The sequence below is a fragment of the Pan troglodytes genome, chromosome 10, assembly GCF_028858775.2.
Source record: "Pan troglodytes isolate AG18354 chromosome 10, NHGRI_mPanTro3-v2.0_pri, whole genome shotgun sequence".
Classification (NCBI taxonomy): Eukaryota; Metazoa; Chordata; class Mammalia; order Primates; family Hominidae; genus Pan; species Pan troglodytes.
In genome coordinates, this window is record NC_072408.2 from 116,549,204 (window position 1) to 116,567,497 (window position 18,294).

The 18,294-nt window shown below is 47.5% G+C and overlaps 1 protein-coding gene across 3 annotated transcripts in view; it reads left to right on the forward strand.

Annotated features, from left to right (window-relative positions):
* Window positions 1-18,294, forward strand: part of FAM222A (family with sequence similarity 222 member A) — a 56,737-nt gene that overhangs the window by 23,353 nt on the left and 15,090 nt on the right. For all 3 annotated transcript variants that reach the window (XM_001138665.7, XM_016924150.3, XM_054663507.2), the window contains exon 2: window positions 6,993-7,120. In XM_001138665.7, coding sequence (XP_001138665.1) covers window positions 7,039-7,120 — 82 coding nt within the window. In that variant the 5' untranslated portion in view covers window positions 6,993-7,038. The remainder of the gene's footprint in view (window positions 1-6,992; window positions 7,121-18,294) is intronic.

An 18,294-nucleotide genomic window follows, 5' to 3' on the forward strand; every position in this document is an offset into this window, starting at 1 on the left:
TTTTGAGCAGTCCTTCTGCTCAAAAGTCCTTCCTGGCTCTTGGGATTGCATGGGCCAAAGCCTGCAAGTGTGCAGGTGAGAGTCTTGTGCAGAGGGAAGCCCACCTCAGGACTCTGGCTGCCAGCCAGAATTGGTGATTGTCACTTTACTTTTTGGTCTCCACTTTGGCTCAGAACTGCCAGCATCTCTGGCTCTAGTGCCCAGCCCAGAACCAGGCACAATGGAGGGGTGTTGGAGCCAGGCAGGGGACTGGCATCTTTGTCCTGGAAACCAAAGAGCCAGGTATGCTCTGTGACCAGATTTGCAGCATTTTAGAGAGCCCCTGGCCTGCTGGGGTGGGGGCAGATACAGTGGTAATTCTGGCAGAAGATGAGGCCTCCTATTCAAGGGGACAGTACCTCCCCAACCCCCAACCTTAAAAAAAAAAAAAAAAGGTAAAAATCCCCTTCTGGTGCTGAGGCCCAAATGGCAGTGGGAAATAATCACTTTTCACAGGCCCCTTATCCACAGCCAAGCCCTGTGCCAGTTTAATCAGCAGTGCTGGTGTGACTTGAAGAATCCCCGGCTTGAGAGATCAGGAGAGGGGTTAAAGAAAATTACCCTCGCCTCCTCCATGCTAATGTAATCTCTAACCAGATCTGCCTAGCCGCAGCTCAAATTGCTTTTTAGATTAACATTTAATTATTAACAGGGTCCCTTGGAAGGCCTCCGGCTCAGAACAGAGATGGGGGAGGGAGCGGCAGGAGGGAGGTGGGGATGGGCTTCTACTCTGGCTGCCTTGCTGAGACAAGCGGGGTGGGAGAGAGAAGAAGGAGCAAGGGAAGAGGGGTCAGGAAGGGAGAAAGAAAGAGAGAGAGACAGCAGGAAGGAGAAGGGAGGCATCAGGACAGGAGGCAGGTGGAGCTAAGGACAGGGATGTAGACAGAGGAGAGGAAAGAGACAGACAGTGGATCTTCCTGTCGTGGGAGCCCCTAAGGGGGTTGGGGGAAGCTTGCACCTAGATTCCTGAGGACATTCCTGGGCTGGGCAAGGGTCCCTCCACTCTTCCTGGCCAGAAGCAGGTTTGCTGCCCCTCGTTATTTAGAGAGGTCTGGGCTTTCTGAGGCTTTCTACTTGCTCAGCTCGTGGTGCTGGGGACCAACACAGAGAAGTGACCCGTTTAGGGCCACACCGCCAGGGTCTGACCCTAGTATTCCCAATCCAGCATTCATTCTCTTCCCCGGGCCCTGGGCCTCTCACCACCATTTCAGGCTCCTATCTGCCTTTGGAGCAGGCTGTGTGGCCAGGCAGCGTGAAGAGACTTGAATTACAGCCAGAGGGCTGGAGGTGAGAACTGTGGGAGGGCTCCCTCACCACCCACCTATCCTGCCACCACCCCCAGGAAGGCTGCGAGGCCCTGAGGAGTGGCCAGCATCTCATTCACTTCCTGAAAGGGAATTCAGAGTCTGAACCATCTACTCTACTCCTTGCATGATGAACTGCTGGGTTTTGCCAGCTTCCTATCTTGTCCCTGCTCGAGATTCTAAGTCCCTCAAAGACAATGGCTACATCTAGAGCCCCTTTGTGTGCCCACAGTTCAGGGACTGCCCCACACCTTGCACACAGCTGGATTAAGTTTGGAAACCAAATGATCACATCCTCTTATGTCCAAGTTAGATGGCCCTCATACTATCAGCTGGTCCACTCCCCATAAAGGTTCATTTGGGAAACAGACTCAGAGAGGTGCTGTGACTTCCTCCAGGTCACCCAGCCAGTGAGAACCCCAGTGCCTGGCCCCTGCCTGGCAGGTACAACCCAGAGGCCTCTGGGGCCAGCTCTCTTCTCTGAACTAGTCCTGTTGGACACCAGGAAGGGCCTGGCATGACCTTCCCCTCCAGGTCACAGCTAGGCTTTGGCCTTGAATGGAGCCACAGAAGCCAGGTGGGTAGCTCTAGGGATTGGAGGTAGAGGAGGAGATGGGGGCTCAGAGGGGCGCAGCCCATGGCTTTCCCGGGGTCACAATCTCAGGGCCCTGCCGTGAAGCCAGGTGTGTCCTCCTCCTATTCTGCCTTGGGGTCAACCCAGCCTGGCAAGGGGCAGACTGCTGACCTGCGGACACGAGGGAAAGTTCCAGATGCCTGCCACATCAGGAAAATGCTGGAGGCAGAGAGAGGTCAGGAACATTCATTTTTATTGGGAGGTCAGTTCTGGCTAGATGTTCCTTTCTGGCAGGACACTTTGAGTCATTTCCGTCCTCCCAGTACATGGCACAGGGCTGGCCCTCAAAAGATGCTTGGGAAGTGTTTGCTGCCTAAATGAATGAATGGGTGGGTAAGAAGCAAGGCCTGGGCTTTACTCATCTCAGTGTTGTTCTGCCCAATGCTGGCCTCCTGAGTTGCGCTCCTTGAATGTTTATGGGATGAATAAGTGGCCTCTGGGAGCCCTTCCCCTCCTCTCACCCCTTCCTTCTGTGATCCCAGCCCCTCCCACAGTAGAATCAAAATGGATTTGGGCCCTGGGGAGAAGCAGACCCTTGCTTCCATCCCTCCCTGCCCAGATGACTGGGAGCTGAGGGCTGACGGGCCCCCAACCACGATGGAGCTGCTGTACAGTGTGGGGCTGAGGGACTGACTGGCATTGGCATCCTTGGGCTCTGCTATCTAAAAGCTGTGTGACCTTGCACAGATGGCCTCCCCTCTTTGTGGCCATTTCCTAAGCTGTGAAATGGAGCCACAGAGGCCACGAGGAGGAGGCGCATGGGCTTGGTACAGAGGGCAGTCAATACATGCTCACCACCGTTAAGAGCCCAAATTGCATGTTGCTCTTTCAGAGCTTCCCCTCCCACTGGCCCGTGGGCTCCCTGACGCCCCCTGCAGCCAGACAGGCGAGGGCGAGATGACAAAAGGCAAGCAGGGCCCAAGCCCCCAAATCCCTGTTCTTTTCATAAAAACAGAGACAGCCTCCTCCCATTCATTGTTCTGCTAAGGCGAGCATCACAGACTCAATTCCTCCTCGGACCTGAAAAGTTCCTTCCTTCCTTTCCCCTCCCCTGTCACATTTCCTTTATCTAAATCCTCAGCTATGAAAGGACACATCGACAGCTGGGGGCGTTATCTGGTGGAGGGGACCTTTTCCTCGGGTGTCTCCGAGATAAGGCGTCTTATCAGCCCCCATGTCAGGGAAGGTGCCAAGCATTCTAATCATTGAGGCATGCGACATTTTTCCCCTCCCTGCCCCCCCCCCCTTTTTTATTAAAGTCACAAAAGACCTTGAGCTTATAAACAGTCTGATTTGCAGATAGGGTTTCAAAATGAACAGTGCTCCCTGGATGGTGCTTGGCCAGGGGGGTAATGAGTCCAGGCGGGGGCTCTGAGAGGCTGGCCTCCTGCAGATGGGATGATGCCAGGCAGGGAGGGGACAAGATGGGGTCACAGAAAGAACATGAGTGTTTTAGGCGCATGCCCCAGTCCTGTCCCTGCCTTGCTGTGTGACCTTGTTTGGGACGCTTGGCTTCTCTGGGCCTAAATCACTTTATTCAGATAAATAAAGTGATTAATAACCAATTCATTGATTCGGCCATTCATTCAACACCTATTTAGTAAATGATTACTCTTGCCAGGCACTGGGGAGAGACAGACAAATAAGACACGGTCCCTACCCCTAAGAAACACAGTCCAGCGGAGGGAGAGAGATGTGAAAATTGGCAATTACACCTTGGTGTGATTAGAGCAGAGATGGTGGATATCTAGAGGAAGGGATGGGTGAGCCAGGGTCTGAAGACAGATCTGAGTTCGAACGGATCAGGGTCACGGTGCTGTAGGCAGGAGAACCAGCAGGGGCAGAGGTCTGGAGGTGTGAGGCAGCCTGGCTGGAAGGAGGGCCAGGGGGAGCCAAGAGGGAGGTGAGGTGTGGTGGGCAAAGAGGGCTGGGCTCCATGCTGGGGCCAGAGAGGTTTTAAGGCCAAGGAGGGGGATTTGACCATCTTGGTTGCAGATGATGGGGATGATGCAGGAGTTGGAGGTGGTGGTCCCCTCCCCACTTCCCTCCTAGGACACCCCACCACCCTGCCATGTGCCCCCAGTGGCAGGACACAGGGTTCCTGGGAGAATGGGCAGTGAGTTGGGAGAACTGGGGGTGCAGAGAGAAAAAAATCCCTCCTCTTTAAGTGAAGAGTGTCTCTCAGGCTGCCTGTAGTCCTCCAGAAGCAAGGAATGGGAGGATGCAGGCAGCTGCCCTGGCAAAGCTGAGCCAAAGCTGAGGCCTACACTTGGACACCATCACACCCTGAAAACCCCCGTGCCCTGAGCTCAGTCGGGTGACCCCTCCCAGCTCCCAGAACTGCCTGGCATCCACCATAAGAGCACGCTGACAACTAGAGCCCTGCTGGGAAGGGAGCTGATGGGGTCCCAGGAGGCTCCAGAATAGGCGACCTGCCCCTCCCCCAACAATTGCAGCCCCCAGCCCACCCTTTTTCAACTGCAAAGCATGTGGGATGTATGGCCCAAGGGACATTAGGGCACCTAGAGAAGGGCTGGACTTCTGGACCCCAGTAAAAGGCTGGAGATAGGGCCGGGGATGGCCAGGACTCTGGAAGAAAGTGACCTGGAGGTACTCACAGGGATCATGGAGCCACTGTTACAGGCCAGAGAGGGTCATTAACCCAGCTGGGGTCACACAGCGTGTGCTGGGAGGCAAGGAGGTTCCAGGCTTCCAGCCCAGGTTTCCACAGGGCACCAGCCTCTGACCTCCCTCCTTACTGGCCTGGGTGCAGCCAAGCTCAGTGGTGAGGGGGTAAGTGCACCCAGCCACTCCCTGCCTGGCAGGCCACTGCCCCCTGTGGCTTGGGTTTCCCATTTGTGGAGGGAGAGGTCTTGGACTGGCTTTCTCCGGATCTCCCTCCTTTCCCCCAACCCGTATGTCAGAGCGGCGAGAGAGGGACTCTGCCCTGGAGCAGGGGCCACAGAAAGAGGCTGGGGCAGGGTGAGGGAGGTTGCCACAGGCCTCTTACCTTCCAGATTGCACACGATTGTGAGTCCCCATAGACCATCTGACTGTGCGTAAGAGGGTGCCTGTAAGTGCAGAGGAACATGCCATGCAGCAAACACATATGTACATAGGTGAGTGTGTACCAGGGTGTGTGTGCACACCCAGCCCTCCCTGTGCACATGCACGGCATGTCCTCCAGGGCTGGTGTCCAAGGCTGTGGTGATGGCAGGCCCGAGTCAGGCCTGCTCCCGCTACCTGCTCACGTCCCAAGTCCCCGAGGAGAGGAGCAGCACTGCCTTCCTGCAGTCAAGGACTTTCATCCCTGCAATAAGCCCCACTTCATTCCCTTTTTAAACTGTATAATTTCTGCCTGATTGTAATGGCCTATTTTAAAATTACCAGAAATCAAAGCCGGGAAGTGGATACTGCAGCTTTTATTGCGTCTCTGTGTTAAGGCTGGCGACTGGGGAGGGGGCGGTGAGAATCACCTCCCCTCCCCTCCATCCCCCACTTTCTCTCTCTCTCTCTCTCTCTCTCTCGCTTTTTTTTTTTTTCTTGAGACAGTAATAGGAGAAAATTGGTTTTGAAACTGAATAAAAGTCCCTTTCAGAGGAAATCATTTCTTTCAGGGTACCTTTGCTGAAAGTAAAATAGGGCATAATGAAAGGTGGTTACGCGATTGTCTTTCATTTACCGAGAGGCCAGGACAGACGGGAGGCTGCAACCGTCTCCGGGAAATACAAGATTGGAATAATTGCGCCGTAACAAGGAGCTTGTTGTGAAATTAGTATCTTAAGAAAGTAGTGAAAAAAGGCTTTTCCTCATGAATACTTCATTATTAGAAGAAAGCGGCAGAATTTAGGACTCCAGACACCTGTTTAGTATTAAATAACTTCCCTTTCTTCCCCTTCAACACCCCCTCTGCTTTCTTCTTTTTTAAAACCAACATGAAGATTGAGGTGATCCAGCTTGGCTGCTCAGGACTGTGGGAGGTCAGGAAGTGGTGGGGACAGGGTGCCCGGGTAGATGGACATCAGGGGTGTCTGGGGTTGAGCTCACCCTGAGACCTGCCTTCTCCTTAGCAAGAAGGGAGGAAGGGACCTCTAGGTAAGCTCCCACCGCCACCCTCCCATGGGGACCTCACAGGCAGGCCCACTCTGACCCTGCCAGTCAGGGGCTTTGGGCTCTCAGGAATGTGTCTGGGCCTCCTGAAACGTTCTCTGCAGGAGAGTGGGTTTGGGGAAGCTGAAGGCAAGTGTCTGTGTGAATGTCAGGCTCTGGCTGTTGGGGAAGGTACCACACGGGCCTGTGTGCAGCCACATCTGAGCTGCTGCCCTGCGGCGCACAGACCTCTGCCCTTCCCATTCAGGGTAAGGAGCTCAGGCAGCGACAGGGATCTCGGGTCAGGGCAGCCTTGATGGCCCATTGGGGCTGGGCTCAGGGTGCAGCATGGATCAAGGTTCAAGAGCCCCTTGTTCTCCCAGGAACGCCATCCTGACATCTCCCCTCCAGGGGGGCTATGAGGATGCCCTGGGCGGGAGACAGACCAGTACTTCAGTAACCTGGGACACCCATGTACCCACTGGCATTTCCCGAGCACCCCTCTGTGTAGATGCCCAAGATGACCAAGTGGGGTCTTCAGGCTGACTTGCTTACAGGGGGCCACCACCGGCCGGAAGCACAGCCTGCTGCGGGGCACGGAGGGAGTGAGGATCTCACCCAGTTGGGGGCATCAGGGCAGGCCCCAGAACAGATGACCCAGATGCCGAGCAGGGCCAGGGCATGTGTGATCCATCAGTCCGGCCCCCACTCAAGAGCCCTGGATTCTGTCCCTTCCCGTGAGGCCACAGATGGGCCTCTTGATGCCTCAGGCCTTGGTCCCCTCATTGGTCGAATAAGGGAAATGGGTGTCTGCTTTGAGAGTCTCTGATGTTCTTCGGGGTTCCAGGGAGACTCCCGGGGGGAATGGTGGGAGGCGAACACGGAGCAGCCCCCAAGTGACAAAGCACCCCATCTTCCTCTTGCAGGGACCCAGTCGCAGAGCGCGCCCCACTGGGGACCCCCAGCTCAGCCATGCTGGCCTGTCTGCAGAGGACCCAGAACGCCCCGGGCCAACACCTGGCCTGCCCGAGCAAGAGCCTGGAGCTGCGCAAGTGTGAGTAGGACGCCTCCCCAGCCTTTGCAGGGCAGGTCGTGGGCAGAGAACGCCATTCACCCCCCAGGATGTCCACCTACCATGGCCCTGTCGGAAAGTCTCTATGCTCTCTTAGGCCCCCAGGCCTTGGCCCTGGCTGTGCTGCCTTCCTGGTCTCCATCCCCAAAATGACACCCACTCCTTTGTCTGGCCGGCTCCTGTGGAGCAAGACTCTCAACTCTGGCTTGACCTTCCCAGCAGCCTCTTCTGACCACCATCATCGCCATGCCCCAACCCCGCCTCTGCAACTTCACCACCATTATCTCGCCATGTGTGTCTCCCTTACCACCATTAAAGTAGGATGACGTGGAAGCAAAAAATAGACAGAATGGGGTCCCCGCTTGAGGCCCATGAGCTGTGTGGTCTTGGGTGTTTCCTTCCCTCTCCGGCCTTGCTTTTTCACTGGGACCTAGACCTGGTGACCAGGGGTCTGTTCTCAATATCTAGGACCAGGATCCGAAACGCTCTGATTTGGTTATTTTTAGCTATCATAATTTCTTTTTTAATGAAGTACTTAGAAACGGAGATTTGCATTAAAATATGGATTTCTACTATCTCTTGAAAAAAACAAAAACAGAGGCTCTGGTAACATAGGCCTGTGTGCCTGTACTGCAGCTATGGTTAGAGCTGAATGACTGCCTCTTTTAAAGGGATGTCTGTCTCCAGGTCACCGCAGTCCCCACCCCTCCCTATTGCTTCTGTGCTATAGCCCAGGATCTGTTGCCATTTAGCATGATGCTTACAATGTGAAAATATTTTTTTTCTTTTAAATATTTATCTTTAGACAAGGGAACATATTCATGTTATGCAACACTTGGAGGAAGGAAGGGGTATATAGACAAAAGCCTCCCTCTGGGCCAGCCACCTGCTTCCCTCGCAGAGGGGGTCCATGTCGTCAGCTTCCTGGGTGTCCTTCCAGATGTTTTATGTGCATCCCAGCAAATATGTATGGAGACGCATATTTTACACACTATCCTGCACCTCACTGTTTCCCTTTGTAATCTATTCTGTATGTCAGCTTCTAAAGAGCTTCCTCATTCTTTCGCCACATAGTTTTCTCTAGCAGGGGTGGCCCATAATTTATTTGGCCAGTCCTCTATTTAGACTGTAACTGACCTGTTGCCGTTACAAGCAGTGCAGCGGTAAACCCTGGATGTGTCACGAGGATGTGGATAAAACTGCAGGGTACATTTCTGGAAGTGGAAATACCGGGTCAAACAGATGGGTGTTTGGCATTTTGATAGCTGTGGTCTGATGGACATCTTTAGATGGTGTATCTGTGGATACCTCACATTGTGGTGTGAGAGAGTCTGTTCCCCACCCCTCACCATCACAGCATCATATCACACTTTTAGGTTTTGCTCACCTGGGCAGTGACAATAGGATCACAATGTGGGTTTGGTTTTGTTTTGTTTAGGGATACAAGGTCTAGCTATGTTGCCCAGGCTAGTCTCAAACTCCTGGCCTCACGCCATCCTCCTGCCTCTGCTTCCTGATCAGCTGGGATTACAGGTGTGAGCCACTGCACCTGGCTACAGTGTAGTTTTAACTTAGTTTTGTATGAATGAGGTTGAGTATCTTTTCGTGTCTGTGCCATTTGTTTTTCCTTTGACTAATCTACTTATCTCTTTGGCTCCTTTTTTTTTTTTTTTTTTTAATTGGGTGGTGGTTTTTGTTCTTATTGATTTGTAGGAGCTATTTGTGTATGATGGAATCAGACCTCTGTCTGTGCTATGAATTGAAGACATTTTCCCCAAGTTGGTTTTTGTTTTTGATTCTGCCATGGAGGAATTTTGTTTGGAAAGTGAGACTTATCAGTATTTCCTTTTATGGCATTTGGATTTTGTATCATACTTGGAAAGTCCTTCCTCAGGCTGAGATTATTATTTTTTAATTCCCCCAGGTTTCTTATAGATCTTTGATGGTTTTTAAGAAATGTATGAGGCCGGGCACAGTGGCTCATGCCTGTAATCCTATCACTTTGGGAGGCCAATGCAGGTGGATCACGTGAGGTCAGGAGTTTGAGACCAGCCTGGCCAACATAGTGAAACCCCAACTCTACTAAAAATACAAAAATTATCCAGGCATGGTGGCACATGCCTATAATCCCAGCTGCTCAGGAGGCTAAGGCAGGAGAATCGCTTGAACCCAGGAGGCAGAGGTTGCAGTAAGCCAAGATAGCGCCACTGCACTCCAGCCTGGGCAACAGAGTGAGACTTGGTCTCAAAAAAAACAAAAAAAAAAGTATGATCTCTATATGACTTAATAGTTTATTGGGTACAAAGTGTGAGGTGTGGATCTAAATACATTCAAGTATCAGTGCAGTGCTGTTTTAATTATTATGTTGTTTAAAAATTTTAGCCTTATTGAAATATAATTCATATACCATTCACCAATTTGGAGTGTACAATTCAATGATTTTTAGTATATTCATAGAATTATGCAGCCATCACCACAGTCAATTTTAGAACATTTTCATCACCTCAAGAAGAAAACCGACACCCATCAGCAGTCACCTCATCTCTCCTCACCAACCTCCTCCCCTTTCTCTACAATTTCCCTATTCTGGACTAGTGACTGGCTTCTTTCACTTAGAATAACATAAGTTCATCTGTGTTGCAGCATGTGTATATCCAGGTCGAGTAGCCCTTATCAGAAATGCTTGAGACCAAAGTGTTTTGAATTTTGGAAAATCTCATTATACCAGTTGAGCATCCCAAATCACAAAATCTGAAATGCTTCAATGAGCATTTCCTTTGAATGCCATGTCAGCACTCAAAAAGTTACAGATTTGGGAATACTTGGGATTTTAGATTTGGGGTGCTCAATCTGTAATACTTTTTCTTTTTTTGTGACAGTTTCACTCTGTTTCCCAGGCTGGAGTGCAGTGGCACGATCTTGGCTCACTGCAGCCTCCGCCTTCCAGGTTCAAGTGATTCTCCTGCCTCAGCCTCCTGAATAGCTGGGATTATAGGCACGCGCTACCACACCTGGCTAATTTTTATATGTTTTAGTGGAGACGGGGTTTCACCGTGTTGGCCAGGCTGGCCTTGAACTCCTGACTTCAGGTGATTCACCCGCCTTAGCCTCCCAAAGTGGTAGGATTACAGTCATGAGCCACCGTGCCCAGCCCTATAGTACATTTTAGTATTTGGTAGAGGTTGTTGCTCCTTGTTCTCCCCCTCTACCCAAATTTCCTTGGCTCTTTTATTATTTTCTTGTCTGAAGTATAGAATCAATTTATCTAGGTCAAAACAAAAATCCTATTTGTGCTTCTACCGGGATTGCATTACATTTACAGATGAATTTAGGAAGAAATGACACTTTTATGACACTGCCTTTCCCACCAAAACATGATACAGTTCTCTTTCATGTCTCTCGGGAATGTTTTAACATTTGCCTGGTTGAAATCTTCCACATTGTGTTGGTTAAGTTTATTTCTGGATAGTTTAGCTTTTTTAGCTAGTCTTTTCTTCCAGTGGAAGGTCACTTATATGAAGGCTGTTAACTTCTGCCACCTTACTGAATTCTTTTATTGTTCTTAACAGTTTTTCAATTTAGGCACTTGGGTTTTCCAGTTATACTATCATATGATTTACAAATGATAAATTTACCCCCTATTTTGTTTTATACCTTTATTTCTTTATTTTATTTAATAGTTGGCTACTATTTCTGGAACAATGAAACAATAATAGTGGTGATAATAGACATTCTTGCTTTGTAGCTTCTAGATTTCCCCATTAAGCAAATGCTGGCTTTGGGGCAGATAGTTTATCAGGTTAAGTAAGTATCCATCTATTCCTGTTTTGTTGAGGATTTTAAAAACCAAGAATGGAAGTTGAACTTTGCCAAAAGACTTTTCAGTGTTTATGATCACATTTTTTCCCATCGGTGAATTAATATGAATAATAGATTTCTTAATATTGAACTTATTGAACTGGGGTTTAATCCTTGCATTCCAGATTAAACCAGTTGGTCATGGTAAATATTTCTTTATAATATACTGCTGGATTGAATTTGTTATTTAGGATTTTTGCCTCAGTCTCGTCAAAGAGATTGTTCTTTGGTTTTCTTTCTTTTTTTTTTTTTTTTTTTGGAACAATTTTGGTTGGGTTTTGCTATGTTACACTGACATCATGAAGAAAATAGAGGCTTTCCTTCTTTCTCTTTGAACAGTTTAAATAGACATGGAATTATCTGTTCTTAAAAGTTTGGTTGATCCTCCATGAAACTGTTTGGGCTAGTGCAGTTATTTGGGGTGAGTGGGTAGCTCTTTGATAATGCTATTTCTTCTCTAATAATTAGTTTGATTGTTTGTTCTACTCTTTTTGAATGACTTTGGTAAATTATGTTTCTCTAGAAAAGTATCCATTTTATCCGGGTCTTCAGATTGATTTGCATTAGTTTGAACTAAATAATTTTTACAACTCTTAAGTGGTGAGTTCACCCTTATTTCTTATATTGTATATTTTGTGCTCTTTTTCCTGTTTTTCTTCATTAGGTTAGTTAGCTAATGATACTGTCTATCCCCTTTCCCCAAAGATTCATCTTTAGGATTTATTTATTAGTAATTATTCTTTTCTGGTTTCTAACTCATTAATTTGTGCTTTTATCTTTATTAAAACCTTCCTTCTGCTTTTAGTTTTTTTCCCTTAGAGAGTTACATTTTTACATTAATCTTTTTTTAAAAAAGGAGAAATTCAGGCTACAAAGTCTCTGAGCACTTCTGAGCTATATGTAGTATTTTCATGATTATTATTTTCTAGATATTTTAAATTTTTAACCTAAGACTCATTTGAGTCCCACGCATCCACACAAATAGTAGGTGTTTTGTGTGTGTGTGTGTGTTTGTTTGTTGTTTGTTTCGAGATGGAGTTTCGCTCTTGTTGCCCAGGCTGGAGTGCAATGGTGCAATCTCGGCTCACCATAACCTCCACCTCCTGGGTTCAAGTGATTCTTCTGCCTCAGCCTCCTGAGTAGCTGGGATTACAGGCATGCACCACCATGCCTGGCTAATTTTGTATTTTTAGTAGAGACGGGGTTTCTCCGTGTTGGTCAGGCTGGTCTCAAACTCCCGGCCTCAGGTGATTTGCCCACCTCAGCCTTCCAAAGTACTGGGATTATGGGTGTGAGCCACCACGCCCAGCCTTGTGTTTTACTTCTAGGGTGGTGGTAGTGTTTTTTATGATCAGAGAATCTTGTCTACTATTTCTACTTTTTAGGAGTTTTTGAAGCTTTCTTTGTGATATAACCTATGGTAATTGTTGTGAGCTTTGTGGATTTTTTTATGGGCACTTAAAAAGGTGTTCACTTTGTTTTCAGGATTCAGTTTGGTGTATACCAATTTTATCTCCCATTAATTAGGCTATTAGGTTTTTTATATCCTTACTTACCTGTCATGAATAGAGAAAGGAACTAGACACCTACTGCTAACATGTTCCTGTCTATGTCTTCTTGTAGCACCTGTATCTTTGGCTTTTGAATGGTGATGCAATGTTATTTAATGCATAGATATTAATAATCTTAAATCTTCATAGTGAATTATATCCTAAGAGATAAAATTGAATCCAGGCCAAAAAGTCCAGGATTCAATTTTATCTGTTAAAATGGTAATCGCTGCCTTTTAAATTCACATTTTTCTTAAAACCTTTGCCAATCCTTGTATTTCAACCTTTCTGAATTACTTTGTTTAGATGTGACTCATATACTATAGAGTTGGATTAAGCTTTGTGATCCAGTCTGAATGCCCCTTTTTTCTTTTAATAGGAGAGTTTAGTCCATTTACATTTATTGATATGACACATGTGGTCTTAGTTCAGTCATTTGTGCTTTATTTAAGTTGTCCTAAAAAGTCTTTCACTGTGTGATTTGTGTTCTCTGCTTTGTTTTGTGTACCTACTAATAATAAGGAAGGTTGGTGGCCTTGTTCTAGTGGTATAACTATTCCTTAATTCTCTTAGAATAGTATCTGTTATTTTCCCTAAGAGGAATAAAATGATGAAATTGGTAGATTTTTTCTCTCCACAACATTTTCTTAGAGTTCACTTCATATTTTCAAAACTCTATTGTCTAACATCCATTTTAATGATATCTTTTGATTCCAGCTATTAAAGATGACGATATCAGGCTTGGCACAGTGGCTCACGCCTGCAATCCCAGCACTTTGGGAGGCCAAGGTGGGAGGATCGCTTGAAGCCAGGAGTTTGACATAAAGACTAGGATATCAGTCTACTTATAATCTTGTCCCCTTCTTTCTTCCTTCCTTTCTCATTTGTTATTAGCGATGCTATTAGTGTATTCTCATGGCTTATAATATAGCATCTGGTATGTCACCACAGTCCCCACATTTGTTTCTTTAATAACAATAGTGCTCACTACCAAATCTTTTGCCTTGGTTCACTCATTGTCTGAAGTTGGTCCTCTAGTATATTCCTTAAGAAGGCCTCATGTGAACAATACTCCTGGAGTTTCTGCACATTCAGAACGGTCTATTGCCTTTCTACTTGAGTGGGTTTAAAAAAAAAACAAGTTCCTGGTTCACGTTGTTTGCATGAGGATTTTGTAGGTTTTGTTCTACTGTCTTCTAATATTGCATGTTGCCATGGAGAAGCTGAGGACTGATTTTTCCCCCATCTATTTGATTTCGATCTTTCCATATCTTTCATGTCCAGTTACTTGACAAGGATGTGTCTTGGAGTTGACCATAGAGAGTCTGTTTTCCCTGGAACACAGTATTGTGCCCTTTCAGCTTGCAGATCCGAGGCTTGTATTTTAGTTTCCTTCCTTGGGGACTCCAGTTAAGCACATATTGGCTATCTTTCACCTGTCTTCCCTATGTACCTTTTTCTGATTAGACCTTTCTGACTCATTTTATGTTGCTCACTTTTTTCCCTATGTTTTCTGCACCTCTTTTTTTTTTCTCCTGTGCTCATTCTATACTTGGACAGTATGATTTTTTTTTCTTCTGCTCTTGTATATCTTCTTTGTGTTTTTGCTTTATAGAAAGAACTGCTTACTAAATTTTTTCCTTCTTGATGAAATACTTGTCTATGATCTTCATCTCTTCTGTGACTATATCCTTCTGATGGGAGGTGTTTTTGGCCAACCATTAATTTACTTATGCTTTGCCTTGCTTTCATTTTTTAGTATATTTTTTATTAGGTCCTATGCTGGTTCAATTTAGATTATTTTTATTAGGTCCTATGCTGGTTCAATTTAGATTACTAGGAGGAAATGAGTTTTTCCCAGTCCATTTGCAGGAGCTTCAGGTTGGGGAAAAGCCAGGGCCATGTCCTGAGCTAACTAAAAATTTCCATACAACCCAGAGTTTCCTATGTGTGCTTATTTATCCTCTTTTTCCTCAGACCCAGGTTCCTGAAAATATGGTTTGTAGCCCCACCTATTTTTCTCTTCTAAACCAAGTAGGTCTAAGGGAAGAGCCTGTCACCAGCTGACAAACCCCTACTTTCACTGCTTCAAATAAGGGGTTTAGATTTTGTACTCGGCGTGCCCCTCACTTTTGGAAAGTGTTCGCTGCTGACTTTGAAATCTGCGAGTGTGGCCCTTTTTTCTGCTTCTTAGCCCTACTTGATCTCTGCTACTATTGGCAGCCTGTTCTTTTTTGTTTAGGGGTTTAGCAGCTACACTGTATTACACTGCAGGAATAAAAAAAATGGTAACATTTAACCAGCCCTTCCCTGTTGGACATTTAGGTTGTTTCTAGTCTCTCACTATTCTAAACATTCCTGTAATGAACATCTTTGTACATGTGCATCTGTGAAAAAAAAAATTCCAGGCTGGACTGTCTCAAAGGGTCTGTGCCTTTTAACCTTTGATTGCTACTGTCCCCCTGTCAAGACTCCCTGCCCTCTGCTACCAGATGGCTAGAGGAGGGGCTGGGCCTGATGACCTGGGCTGGCCCTTCCTTCCTGCTCCAAAGCCAGAACAGGAGAGTGTGGATGGTCACCAAGGACATCCTGCTTCCCCCGCCCATTCAGATCTTTTGACATCTCTTCACTTATTGGAAAAGACAGTGACTCTGCCTGTAATTGAAGAGCACAGGAAACAGGAAGGCAGGAAGAGAGATAAGCAGCTAATTGAATTGGGTGCCCTGCTGCTGCCAATCAGTGCCTGGATGCTAAGTCAAGGAGGCTCCTGCCCTTTCCTCCCAGGCATGGTTCTTGGGTGATATGGCCCAGATCTCTCCTCTTGTCCCTGTTGCCCCTGGGCAGAACCAGGACAGGAAGGGCTTTGTGACCAGACCTGGGGCCATGCTGTGTTTTCAGCCAAGGGAGAAAAGTCTCTACCAGGCTTTGGACAACATGACCTTGGATGAGTGGTTCAGCCTTTCAAGGCTTCTGTTCTCCTCCCTCTGTAAAACAAGGGCTCAGATGAGGTGGACCTAAGAAGCCACCCAGCTCTGGCCCTCTGTGATGATAACGTCAAAAGCTTGGTTTAGGGAGACGAGGTGGTCCAGTCTGAGACCCCTGTCTCCCTTTTCCTGTAAAACAGGGATCAGAGTAGCTTGTGATGAGGTCTGGCTGTATGCTGAGAAATGGCCAGGGAACCAGAAAGAGCCACAGTTCACTTCTCTGGGATCCAAGGTCAGATGGGCCAGAGGAGGTGGGTTGCAATGAGCTGTGGGTCCAGGAGTTGGGGCGGCAGGCTGTCGTGGCCTGTCCTAGGTGACTGGAAAAAGTGACCTGCAGAAAAACAAAGGAACCTGCCTACCCCTGGGCCAGCAGCCTGTGGATCTCAACTGCTCAGGGCCTTCGCCTGTGGATCTCAACTGCTCAGGGCCTTCCCCACTAATTAATAAATATTTGACTTTCCCATTATGGAGTTAATATGCAAACTTTGAGTCACACGCTGCTGAAAATACAGGCTGTGCAGAAGCCCCAGAGAGGCACCGTGGGGGCTTGTGGCGAGGTGGGGGTACTCAGGGACTGGGCCTCGTCCCTGTCCAAGGGTCCAAGGAGGGTGGAGCCAAGGCAGCTGTCCCAGGAGGCAGACATGCGCACCCACCCTCCTCAGCTGGACCTTGGGTAAGTGATGTGGCCTCTCTGTGCCCCACGCTGCTCTTCTGTGGCTGAGGGTAGCGTGCCCACCCTGCTCCATCCCCATGAACCCCTAGGGCACAGGCTTTGGGACTGTCGTAAGGGTCAAATACAGGCTGTGCCCTGATGGGGGTGTGTATGTATGGTCTTGGACAAGTTAGTGACTGTGCCTTGGTTTCCTCTGCTGTGACATGGAGACAGGAATGGAAGGAGAGGACCCCGCAGGGCCTAGCAGCTGACCCAGATACCTCACCTGCCCCCATCCCAGGGGCGGGAGCCTCTCCCACAATATCCATACCCACAAGGGGGCAAGAAACTCCACCACCCATATTGCTCGTGATAGATGAGAAGCTTTGAAGGGCTTGTTGTCCAAGAGGATCAGGGAGCAGCTCTTCCCCAATTCCCACCCTCACCCCACCCCCGCCCTACAGACCCTCAGGACGCCGACAGGCTGGAGCTACTGCCTAAGTGAACCGCTGCCCACCAGCATTCCTGCAGGTGCCACTGCTTCCACTGATGCTAATAAAAGACGGAAGAAACAAAGCAATTTAAAATTCCAATGAAATTAAAAATAAATCTAGGGCCGCACAGCAGATTCAGTTACGTAGCTATTGCTGAGTGCAGCCTGAGGGATGGAAGGAAGGTCTGGGGCCGCCCCTGCCGCAGGTACCAAGCCTGCAAGAGGACAGAGGCTCAGAGATGAAGGGCCAGGAGCAGGCCAGATAGATCTCATCCCTGTTTAGGATTTAACAACTGAAAATAAGCTCCAAGCCAACTAGGAAGGAAGTCAGCCTCTTTCATTTACCAGAGTCCAACCATGATCCACTACAAACAAACTTGAGGCTTGATAAAATCAGAGGGAGACAAAGATCCGAATCACTGCTTGTCCACACACTGCAGAGAGGCTGTGGCCAGCACAGGTAAGCTAGGACAAGTAAATTAAAAGGTAGTATAAGGATTAGAAAGTAGTAAAATTATCTGCATAGAAAAACCCAAGAGCCCAATTGCAGTAGTCCCAGCTACTCAGGAGGAGTCCAAGAGATCAGCCTGGCCAACATATTGAGACCCTGTCTCTAAAAAAAGAAAAAAAAAGAAAACCCAAGAGAATAAGACTTTAGCAACGTAAGATCAACATACAAACGCAACCATACTCCTTGACAGCAGAGGTTGGCAAACATTTTCCGCAAAGAGCAGATATTTTCAGCTTTGTGAGCCATACGGTTTCTTTTGTAATTTATTAACACTCCAGTTCTTGCAGGAATACAGCCACAGACATACATAAATGAATGGGTGTAGCTGTGTTCCAATAAGACTTTATTTACAAAAGCAGGCAGCAGGCCAGATTTGGCCCACAGGCAGTAGTTTGGGACTCTTTTTTTTTTTTTTCTTTGAAACAGGGTCTTGCTCTGTTACCCTGACTGGTGGGCAGTGGCATGGTCATGGCTCGCTACAGCCTCGACCTCCTGGGCTTCAGTTATACTCCCACCTCAGCCTCCTGAATAGCTGGGACTACAAGCTCATGCCACCATGCTCAGATAATTTTTTAATTTTTAGTAGGGATGGGGTCTCACTATGTTACCCAGGCTGGTCTTGAACTCTTGCCTCAAGTGATCCTCCTGCCTCAGCCTCCCAAAGCACTGGGATTACAGGCATGAGCCACTGCATCTAGCCTGTCCATTTTTAAGTTCAGCAATTTGTCTTTTTATTAAGTTGTAAAACTTCTTCATATATTCTAGATACAAGTCCCATATCAGGCACATGATCTGCAAATATTTTCTCCCATTCTGGAGTTGTCTTCACTTTCTTTGTGGTATCCTTTGAAGCACAAAAGTTTTGAATTTTGGTGATGTCATAATGTCTTTGGTCACTTGTATTTTTGGTGTTTTTATCTAAGAAGGCTTTGCATAACCCAAGGTCATGAAGATACACACTCCTGTGTTTTAAGAGTTTTCTGATTTTAGCTCTTCCATTTAGGTCTGTAATTCTTTTTTTTTTTTTTTTTTTTTGAGACAGAGTTTCACTCTTGTTGCCCAGGCTGGAGTGTAATGGCGCAATCTCGGCTCACCGCAACCTCTGCCT